The sequence below is a fragment of the Rhizophagus irregularis genome, chromosome 21 (genome assembly GCF_026210795.1).
Source record: "Rhizophagus irregularis chromosome 21, complete sequence".
Taxonomy (NCBI): Eukaryota; Fungi; Glomeromycota; class Glomeromycetes; order Glomerales; family Glomeraceae; genus Rhizophagus; species Rhizophagus irregularis.
Window position 1 is genome coordinate 2,546,451 of NC_089449.1, and position 12,181 is coordinate 2,558,631.

At 32.3% G+C, this 12,181-nt stretch overlaps 1 protein-coding gene across 1 annotated transcript; it reads right to left on the reverse strand.

The window, feature by feature from the left end:
• Positions 1 to 10,125: 10,125 nt before the first annotated feature.
• OCT59_013976 (uncharacterized protein) lies at positions 10,126 to 11,442 on the reverse strand (the record flags this gene model as incomplete). Its single annotated transcript, XM_025329981.1, has 1 exon — positions 10,126 to 11,442. The coding sequence occupies one exon, from the start codon at positions 11,440 to 11,442 to the stop codon at positions 10,126 to 10,128; it is 1,317 nt and encodes a 438-aa protein (XP_025187653.1).
• Positions 11,443 to 12,181: the final 739 nt, after the last annotated feature.

The window sequence follows — 12,181 nt, forward strand, 5'->3', positions numbered from 1 at the left end:
CATATTAATTTTTTTTATAGTATGTTAAGAAAAGATATTTTAAATGATTTTTATTTTTTATATAACATATAAAAATAAAACCATTTGAATGGATTTTAAGGTACTATAAAAATTGGCAATGTGATGTAGCTTTAAACAAAATTATATATTAAAATTTTTCTTGCTTTTCGTTAGCTTTTACAAATTACACAAAAAAAATCATTAGTCAAGCAATTGCTAAAATTTTATATTCAGTTGAAAATTTACCAGAGGTTGAAAAATTTTTTAATGATAAAAATAATGGATTTGAAATGAAGAACAAAATCTTTGATTTATAGAAACAATCATTTATCGTTATGAATAAATAATTATATTGATAATTTATCTGAACAAAATTCTTCTATGATGATATGTCCAATAAGTAATGATCTTGAATTTTCTTTTTCATATTATTTTCAAATTAATTATTATGAAAAGTATTATTATGAAGAATTGGATATATTAAAACAAAACATCAATAATAATAATGAATTATATAAAGAATTGGTTGAAAATCATATTGGGATTATTTGGTGACCATATTTTTAACAAAAAGTTTTTTTTTTTTTAATAAATATCTCATTATGTTAAAACCGCCTCATTATTCATGATTTTTTAATAATGCATACTTACTGTATATCTTGTATATCTGGAATATTTAATAATACATTTTCTAATTGTTTATTTTGTTTTCATTTTTTTATACAATTTGATAACTGTCACAAATCGGAATCCTGATATCATTACATCATTATAGATTTTTTTTTTTTTGTTAATATTTTGATTGACTTTATTAAACAAATTTGCATCCATTTTTAATCTTTTATTTAAATAAAAAATAAATTTATTTGAACAATAAACATTCTTTTATTTTTTATTAAACTAAATAAAATATCTATTACAAATGATACTTTTTTTTTATAATTACAAATAAAATTTGTTTAAAGTTTTTATGAAATCAATAAATACAAAGTCATTATAGAAATTTATATTTAAATTTTAATTATATAATCATCCAAATCCTTAGAATTAATTTGATATAAAATTTCAGTAAGCAAGCGGCTTGTATAACATGCTTGTGGATGAGTTTGAGTTTGTAAAACAGAAATATTATCTTGTTCTTCTGTCAAATCTCTATTTGCTTTTATAAATTCATGCATATCATTTTTTAATTGATTATCAATATTAGGAACTACATATCTTTGTTTATCTTCACCATTTAATTGATAATATTCATTAATACATCTAAGCCATTCAGATATAGTATTTTCAATAATTATTATATTTGGTCTTTTGGAAGGATCTGAATCCCAGCACTTTTTCATCAAATTTATATAACATTTTGGAGTATTTTTCATAATTTCAGGGCGATCTCCTTCACAAATACTTAAAGTAAGTTGAATATCATGTGCTCTATTATTAAATGGAGGAATACCTGATGTAAATTCCCACATCATCATTGAAAAGCTATAAATATCACTTGCTGGAATATAGGGTTTTTTCCTCAATATTTCAGGCGCCATATAGGGTAAAACTCCATAAACTTCATCAATTTTATCATCAGAATTTTGTATAGGTTTGCATAATCCTAAATCAATAATATATATTTCACTATAATCATCTGATATTAAGATATTACCATCATGAAAATCACGATGAGTCAGTTCTGATTCATGTATTACTTTAAGTCCTAAAATAATTTTTTTCAATAATTGCAATTTAGTTTGCCATTTAAATTTAACTATATTAGTTAAACATTTTTTCAAACTTCCTTTTTTTGCATAACTCATTATTATCACATAATTTAAATTATTTGGATCTTGGGAAATTCCAAAAAATTGAATAAATTTTGAAAATGATTTTTTCTGACAATTATAATGATGTTTCCACTATATACAATAAATATTTAAAATTATTAATTCATAAGATAAAATAAAATATACAATTAGTACCTAATAAATAAAATACTTACCTCATCTAAAAATTTATCACTTAAACTTGATGAATTATTAAGATTTTTAAGAATAACCTCATATTCAGTCCATCTATTCCATTGTTGCTCATCAAAGTTCCAACTATCAATAGGTCCATCTAACCAGATAGCCCTATAAATATCACTAAATCCTCCTTTATCATAATAATTAATATTATTCAATTTATTATAAGGTATCCATTCTAAAACTTCATAATTACTTTTAGCATTTAGTTGTGCTTCTTGAATAAATTTATCAATAAATTTATTTTTACTAGTCCATTTTGAAAAATCTTGCTGAAATTGTTTAATACTACATTGTTGGCACCATTTGTAATCAATATATGGTTGATTGCATTCCTTACACAAGTTGTTAATTTTAAAATTATCAGAAGTTATTTTGTGCCAATAAAAGGCTTTTTCCAAATTCTTCTCTGTCCCTTCACCATTTTCATAACATAAGGCAAGATTGTGCATTGACTCTTTATGACCCTTCTCTGCTGCTTTCTGAAACCAGTGAAAGGCCATTCCCAAGTCCTTCTCTGTCCCTTCACCATTGTAGTAATGTAAGGCAAGATTGTTCATTGACTCTTCATAATCCTTCTCTGCTGCTTTCTGAAACCAGTGAAAGGCCATTCCCAAGTCCTTCTCTATCCCTTCACCATTGTTGTAACATAAGGCAAGATTGTTCATTGACTCTTCATAATCCTTCTCTGCTGCTTTCTGAAACCAGTGAAAGGCCATTCTAAAGTCCTTCTCTGTCCCTTCACCATTGTAGTAATGTAAGGCAAGACTGTTCATTGACCCTTCCAGACCCTTATCTGCCGCTTTCTGATACCAGTAAAAGGCCATTTTCAAGTCCTTCTCTATCCCTTCACTATTGTCATAACATAAGGCAAGATTGTGCATTGACCTTTCATAACCCTTCTCTGCTGCTTTCTGATACCAGTGAAAGGCCATTTTCAAGTCCTTCTCTATCCCTTCACTATTGTCATAACATAAGGCAAGATTGTGCATTGACCATTCATCACCCTTCTCTGCTGCTTTCTGAAACCAGTAAAAGGCCATTTTCAAGTCCTTCTCTGTTCCTTCATGATTGTTGTAATATAAGGCAAGGTTGTTCATTGACCATTTATTACCCTTTTCTGCTGCTTTCTGAAACCAGTAAAAGGCCATTTCCAAGTTCTTCTCTGTCCCTTCACCATTTTTGAAACATAAGGCAAGATTGTTCATTGACTCTTCATGACCCTTCTTTGCTGCTTTCTGAAACCAGTAAAAGGCCATTCCCAAGTTCTTCTCTATTTCTTCACTATTGTTATAATGTAAGGCAAGATTGTGCATTGATTCCTTATCACCCTTTTCTGCCGCTTTCTGAAACCAGTAAAATGCTATTTTCAAGTCCTTCTCTGTTCCTTCACCATTGTCGTAACATAAGGCAAGATTGTTCATTGACCCTTCATAACCCTCCTCTACTGCTTTTTGAAACCAGTGAAAGGCCATTTCCAAGTTCTTCTCTATTCCTTCACCATTTTTGTAACATAAGGCAAGATTGTTCATTGACCCTTTATGACCCTTCTTTGCTGCTTTCTGAAACCAGTAAAAGGCCATTCCTAAGTTTTTCTCTATTTCTTCACCATTTTCATAACATAAGGCAAGATTGTGCATTGACTCTTTATGACCCTCCTCTGCCGCTTTCTGATACCAGTGAAAGGCCATTCTCAAGTCCTTCTCTGTCCCTTCACCATTTTTGTAACATAAGGCAAGACTGTTCATTGACCATTCATCACCCTCCTCTGCCGCTTTCTGATACCAGTGAAAGGCCATTCCCAAGTCCTTCTCTGTCCCTTCACCATTTTTGTAACATAAGGCAAGATTGTGCATTGACCATTTATGACCCTTCTCTACCACTTTTTGAAACCAGTAAAAGGCCATTCCCAAGTCCTTCTCTATCCCTTCACCATTGTTATAACATAAGGCAAGACCATGCATTGACCTTTTATGACCCTTCTCTGCCGCTTTCTGATACCAGTGAAAGGCCATTTCCAAGTCCTTCTCTGTCCCTTCACCATTTTTGTAACATAAGGCAAGATTGTGCATTGACCTTTCATAACCCTTCTCTGCCACTTTCTGAAACCAGTAAAAGGCATTTCCAAGTTCTTCTCTGTCCCTTCACCATTTTTGTAACATAAGGCAAGATTGTGCATTGACAATTCATCACCCTTCTCTGCTGCTTTCTGAAACCAGTAAAAGGCCATTTTCAAGTCTTTTTCTATCTCTTCATGATTGTTGTAATATAAGGCAAGATTGTTCATTGACCATTTATTACCCTTTTCTGCTGCTTTCTGAAACCAGTAAAAGGCCATTTCCAAGTTCTTCTCTGTCCCTTCACCATTTTTGTAACATAAGGCAAGATTGTTCATTGACTCTTCATGACCCTTCTTTGCTGCTTTCTGAAACCAGTAAAAGGCCATTCCCAAGTTCTTCTCTATTTCTTCACTATTGTTATAATGTAAGGCAAGATTGTGCATTGATTCTTTATCACCCTTTTCTGCCGCTTTCTGAAACCAGTGAAAGGCTATTTTCAAGTCCTTCTCTGTTCCTTCACCATTGTCGTAACATAAGGCAAGATTGTTCATTGACTCTTCATAACCCTCCTCTACTGCTTTTTGAAACCAGTAAAAGGCCATTTCCAAGTTCTTCTCTATCCCTTCACCATTTTTGTAACATAAGGCAAGATTGTTCATTGACCCTTTATGACCCTTCTTTGCTGCTTTCTGAAACCAGTAAAAGGCCATTCCCAAGTTCTTCTCTATTTCTTCACTATTGTTATAATGTAAGGCAAGATTGTGCATTGATTCCTTATCACCCTTTTCTGCCGCTTTCTGAAACCAGTGAAAGGCCATTCCCAAGTTCTTCTCTGTCCCTTCACCATTTTTGTAACATAAGGCAAGATTGTGCATTGACCATTCATGACCCTCTTCTACCGCTTTCTGAAACCAGTAAAAGGCCATTTCCAAGTCCTTCTCTATCCCTTCACCATTTTTGTAACATAAGGCAAGATTGTGCATTGACCTTTCATAACCCTTCTCTGCCACTTTCTGAAACCAGTGAAAGGCCATTTCCAAGTCCTTCTCTGTCCCTTCACCATTTTTGTAACGTAAGGCAAGACTATGCATTGACCTTTCATAACCCTTCTCTGCCACTTTCTGATACCAGTGAAAGGCCATTCCCAAGTCCTTTTCTGTCCCTTCACCATTTTCATAACATAAGGCAAGACTGTTCATTGACCATTCATCACCCTCCTCTGCCGCTTTCTGACACCAGTGAAAGGCCATTCCCAAGTTCTTCTCTGTCCCTTCACCATTTTTGTAACATAAGGCAAGATTGTGCATTGACCATTCATGACCCTCTTCTACCGCTTTTTGAAACCAGTAAAAGGCCATTTCCAAGTCCTTCTCTATCCCTTCACCATTGTTATAACATAAGGCAAGATTATGCATTGACCTTTTATGACCCTTCTCTGCCGCTTTCTGATACCAGTGAAAGGCCATTCCCAAGTCCTTTTCTGTCCCTTCACCATTTTTGTAACATAAGGCAAGATTGTGCATTGACCTTTCATAACCCTTCTCTGCCGCTTTCTGAAACCAGTGAAAGGCCATTTCCAAGTCCTTCTCTGTCTCTTCACCATTTTCGTAATGTAAGGCAAGATTATGCATTGACCTTTCATGACCCTTCTCTGCCGCTTTCTGATACCAGTGAAAGGCCATTTCCAAGTCCTTCTCTGTCCCTTCACCATTTTTGTAACATAAGGCAAGATTGTGCATTGACCATTCATAACTCTTCTCTGCCACTTTCTGATACCAGTGAAAGGCCATTCCCAAGTCCTTCTCTATCCCTTCACCATTTTTGTAACATAAGGCAAGATTGTGCATTGACCTTTCATAACCCTTCTCTGCCACTTTCTGAAACCAGTGAAAGGCCATTTCCAAGTCCTTCTCTGTCCCTTCACCATTTTTGTAACGTAAGGCAAGACTATGCATTGACCTTTCATAACCCTTCTCTGCCACTTTCTGATACCAGTGAAAGGCCATTTTCAAGTCCTTCTCTGTCCCTTCACCATTTTTGTAACGTAAGGCAAGATTGTGCATTGACCTTTCATAACCCTTCTCTGCCGCTTTCTGAAACCAGTGAAAGGCCATTTTCAAATCCTTCTCTGTCCCTTCACCATTTTTGTAACGTAAGGCAAGATTGTGCATTGACCTTTCATAACCCTTCTCTGCCGCTTTCTGATACCAGTGAAAGGCCATTCCCAAGTCCTTCTCTGTCCCTTCACCATTTTCATAAAATAAGGCAAGACTGTTCATTGACCATTCATAACCCTCCTCTGCTGCTTTCTGATACCAATAAAAGGCCATTTTCAAATCCTTCTCTATCCCTTCACCATTTTTGTAACGTAAGGCAAGATTGTGCATTGACCTTTCATGACCCTTCTTTGCCGCTTTCTGATACCAGTGAAAGGCCATTTCCAAGTCCTTCTCTGTCCCTTCACCATTTTTGTAACATAAGGCAAGATTGTGCATTGACCATTCATAACCCTCCTCTGCCGCTTTCTGATACCAGTAAAAGGCCATTCCCAAGTCCTTCTCTGTCCCTTCACCATTTTCATAACATAAGGCAAGACTGTTCATTGACCATTCATCACCCTCCTCTGCCGCTTTCTGATACCAGTGAAAGGCCATTCCCAAGTCCTTCTCTGTCCCTTCACCATTTTCATAACATGAGGCAAGACTGTTCATTGACCATTCATCACCCTCCTCTGCTGCTTTCTGATACCAGTAAAAGGCCATTCCCAAGTCCTTCTCTGTCCCTTCACCATTTTTGTAACATAAGGCAAGATTGTACATTGACCATTCATAACCCTCCTCTGCCGCTTTCTGATACCAGTGAAAGGCCATTCCCAAATCCTTCTCTGTCCCTTCACCATTTTCGTAATATAAGGCAAGATTGTGCATTGACCCTTCATAACCTTCCTCTGCCGCTTTCTGATACCAGTGAAAGGCCATTCCCAAGTCCTTCTCTGTCCCTTCACCATTTTCGTAGCATAAGGCAAGACTGTGCATTGACCCTTCATAACCCTCCTCTATTGCTTTCCGATACCAGTGAAAGGCCATTCCCAAGTCCTTCTCTGTCCCTTCACCATTTTCGTAACATAAGGCAAGACTATGCATTGACCTTTCATAACCCTTCTCTGCCACTTTCTGATACCAGTGAAAGGCCATTCCCAAGTCCTTCTCTATCCCTTCACCATTTTCGTAACATAAGGCAAGACTGTGCATTGACCCTTCATCACCCTTCTCTGCTGCTTTCCGATACCAGTGAAAGGCCATTCCCAAGTTCTTCTCTGTCCCTTCACCATTTTCGTAACATAAGGCAAGACTGTGCATTGACCCTTCATCACCCTTCTCTGCCGCTTTCTGATACCAGTGAAAGGCCATTCCCAAGTCCTTCTCTGTCCCTTCACCATTTTCGTAACATAAGGCAAGACTGTGCATTGACCTTTCATCACCCTTCTCTGCTAATTTTTCTAACCAATTAATGTTATCACTTGAATCTTTGATATTAGTGGAAGTTGACATTATTAACAAATAATTTTATATGCCAACAATTTAAAAAATTTAAATTCCTAAATGGTGCATTCCAAAAAGGAAGGCCCTTTTTTTTAAATATTGTATATGCTATGTTTCACTGCACTGTTGTACATTCACTGCATTTCACTGCATTGCAGTTCATTATAACAAAATCATGTCCATTGCAAATCAATTTTTTACGAATAACGGTTGTTTATATAAAGATTTTGGGAAAATTGGATGATGATTTATGTACAGTATAATCCGAATTGGCTGAAATTGCATAATAAAAATTTCTAACTATAAATATATTAGATTTTTTATGCATACTTAAACAAAGTAGGACTTTAATAAATATAACTTCAAATCTTTTGGTTTAGGTAATAATTTATACATATGGAAAGAATACTAATTTAAGCATAATTTAATTGCCTATCAATGAATAAGCTGATTCTCAGCCAGAGTGACGGAACTGAAAAAGAAAAAAAAATTTTTATTAATAACTTAATATTACTAATCCCCGACGCCAAAGGAAACCGAAGCTATTTAATGTAATACCGCAGCAGTAATCACTAGGTAGTAAGTAAGTAACGGAAATTGGCTAAGTAAGTAACGTAAAATTACTCAATTTACGTTACTCTCCTTATATAAGGAACGGAACGTAAAGTCAATTATATTTACTTTACGTTACTCCCCTTATATAAGGTACAGAATGTAAGGTAAATTTAAAAATTGGTTAAACTTAAAATTTTATTGCGAAAATATTTTAAAATTTTTTTTGCAAACACATTTATTCAAAATAATCGATTTATTTAATGAAATTTTATTTGCAAAATGCAAATATTAAATTTAAGTCACACATCTTCGATTTTAACGAAAAAAATCACTGTATTTATTTTAATGTAGTGATACAAATAAAAAAACAATAACAATAATTAAAAAAGATAAATAAATTACAATGATCAAGGAGAAAAATGCTAATAAAAAAATGAAATAACAATGGAGTAATGGAAAGTAATAGAAGAAGAAAGGGAGTAAAAAAGAGTAATGAGAAGTGATAGGAAACAAAAAGGAGAAATAGGACATGATGGGAGATGAAAAAGAGTGATGGGAGATGAGAGACGAAGAGGAGTGATGGGAGACGAAAAAGAGTGATGAGAGACGGAAAAGAAGTGATGAGGGACAAAAAGAAATGATGGGAGACGAAAGGAAATGATGAGAGACAAAAAGGAATGATGGGAAGTAAACAGGAGAGGAAAAGAAATAATGGGAGACGAATAATGAGAAGTAATATGAGGTGAAAATGATGAGGGACAAAAAATAAAAAAAATGATCATGATAAGAGGTTGGGTAATGATAGGAAACCAAAAAAATAAATCATAAAGTAAAAAAAAATGAAGTTAGTAAATAAGATAAAAACGAATTAAAAAAAATAAATAGAAAATAAAAAACATACCTTTATTTTTATAGAACTGAAAGAACTAAAATAACTAAATAAAAAATGAAATAAAATTAGTGAAAAACGAAATATGAAACAGAAACAAAATAAAAAAAAATAAAAAAATGAGTAAAAAACGAAACTATACTGAAAACGAGATTCGATAAACAAATAAACATGACGCGATCATGTGGCAAATATAAGGAGTAACGTAAAGTATTTACCAAAAAAATTTACGTTCCGTTCCTTACTATATAAGAGAAGTAACGTAATAGATCATGTGACTTTACGTTACTTACTTTGTCAATTTCCGTTACTTACTTTCTATATATTCCACGGCAATGAACCGATCCTAAAAAGAAAAATCCCGGAACTGACCGAACCTAAAAGAAATCAACCCGACACCAATAAAAAATCATTACCACTTACCGTTAGACCACAGCTCCGCAGCAGAGTCCAACTGAAATCGACGAAAAATAATTTTATTATTATTTAATTTTCACATGATTTTCCGAAATTTTTATAATTTTTAGCAAAAGAAAGTATGTCTCTTAGGGTGGGTGGGTGGGTGACGCGTTAACGTCATTGTTAACATAAGATTAGTTTTCGAGTGATTTCATTTTTAAGATGCTAACTTTGATTTATTTTAATATGATCGGCAGCCGACAAATCTTTTAGTGGTGTAAATAAGTTATTTTGAAGATGATCATTCAAGGTTCCGGATTTGGTTGGAGGTTTCCTATTCAAGAAAAGTATCGGAAAAGCATAATACGAGGTATACAGATAGTACTGCGCATGATCTTCGTCAACCGGTTAAATGTTAACCGGTTAAAGCTAATATTACTATAACAAAATTTTTTTTTTGAACAATGTGTTTTTTTTTTTTTTTTTTAAAATAGTAATGCGTTTTATTAATTATTTAAAATTGAATACAATTACATAATTAAATTACAAAACACGTAGAGCAAAATGAAATAAATTTCATTAAACCCTATAACTAAGTATTTACAGAACAAAATTTATATTAAACTAATACTAGTACTAAAAATTTTATGTAATTATTTTCTATTCTAATAAAATGGTAATTTAACTATCGTATCCCATGTTCTATCTATGCTATTACCATCCGTTATTGTACCTGTTAATTTTCCCAAAGTTACTATTTTAATTTGATTATTTATATTTTTTCTTTCAATTTTTTCGCGATTTTCATTTGTTTTTTTATTTTTGTTATTTTCTAAGAAATCTCCTTTACTAACGTCAGACATCTGTTTCTTTGATCTTAAATCTGATTTCTTTATTTCGTCCTTTTCTTCTAATCTCTTGACTTCTTTGCATCGTGGAATCCAAATTCTTCTCTTTATTTCGTCATATATGAAATTCCAAAGCTCTTTTATAATTCTTTTATCTTCTTTATTTTTTGAAATATTGTTAAAATTGTCGTTAAAAATTCCTCTGATCAGTTCCCATTTTCTGCTTTTTCCTTTCAAGATTACTGAAGGGCTTTCGAGTATTATTAGAAATTGACATAAAATATCTCTCAATATTTCTATATCTTTGTATTTGTCTTGCTTTTTCAATAATATTTCTAATTTATATGGTGATTCTTGTATTATCTCATCTATAGAAGCTTCGTTATCTTCACATATCCATACATGTTCCCAATTTTCTTCTTCTTTTTCTCCGCATCTTAAACATTTCGTAGATTCTATTTTATTAGTATTTCTTTTATATAAAATTTGATATGTGGGTAGGTCTTTCAAAATATTCTTGATCCTATATGATCGATCTCTCGCATCTTTATCACCGCATTGTCTTGATGAGAAATTTATTCTGTTACTAATAAATTCTAAGGTTGCTTTCCAGTCAAATTCTTTTTTGTAATTGTATACGAACAAATCATCCAATTTATCGCTATTTAGTATCTCGTTCTTCCATATAGCATTTGTGATTTTTTTACGCCATGCTCTATATCCTCCTGTTATTAATCTATTATTCCATATCAGATTGAATTCGTTAACAATTAATGCTTCGTCTATTAATTTGAATTCTTCTTTTGTCGTATCGATATTTGACATGTGTTTTAGAAGATCTTCAAGTCCTCTTCTAAGCTCTTTTATCTTATCAGATTTTTCATCATTTACTTCAATTAATTTTATTTCGTTATTCTCTATAAAATTTTCTATATAAAGCAATTCTAAATAATAATCACTATCTATTTTCCTCCTATTACTAAATTTTTTAATAAATTCTGATATTAATTGGACAATTTTCCTGTTCACTCCTAAAATTAATTCACTATTACCATTTATTATTAGTAATCCTAAAATAATACTCCTCAAGATAATTTTGAATTCATTCTCATGAATACTTTCATGATTCGCCATCATAAATATTTCGTCTCTTTCATTTTCTATTTTAGATTTTCTTATCTTCCATACTATAGTGTAAAAGTAAGTCCTTTTACCTTTTTTGTTAATTTTTGATTTATTTTTCTTTACTTCTATAATCATATAATTTCTATTTATTTCTGAATTTGAATCGTTACTTTCTATAATATTGTTTTTAATATTATTGATAAAATTTTCATTCGCTCGTATCGTATTATCTATTGTTTCTATTTTTTTATTATATAAAACGTCGCTCCTTTCTTCTTCCGTATAGGTCCTCAACCATGCATTTTTTTTAAAATGTTGTTTAAGGTTTCGTAAGGCTTTATAAATTCGTCTTCTTTTCTCTTTTCTATTTTTCTACTAAACTTCATCACTACTAACTATACCTCTATTTAACTCATCGTTCTCTATATATATTAAGCAATTATTATATTCTTTTTTTTTACTTACATTTCTGTAGCATCCTTCACAAGCTATCAAATTTGGCGAATTGTTTAAATTGTAAGCATCGTCCGCTAAAATTAAATGTCTTCCTATCCTTTTGTGATTTTTACTAAAAGATCGTTTTTTATCTTCAACAAATAAAGGATGTTCGTCATCTCTTTCACTCCAAGTAATTATATAATTTTTATTCGTTTTCTCATTTTCGTCAAAATAATTAATATTGATATTTTTCTTTTGCGTTATGTCTATATATTCATTTTTTATTTTTCTTATCTTTCCCTCTTTGTCT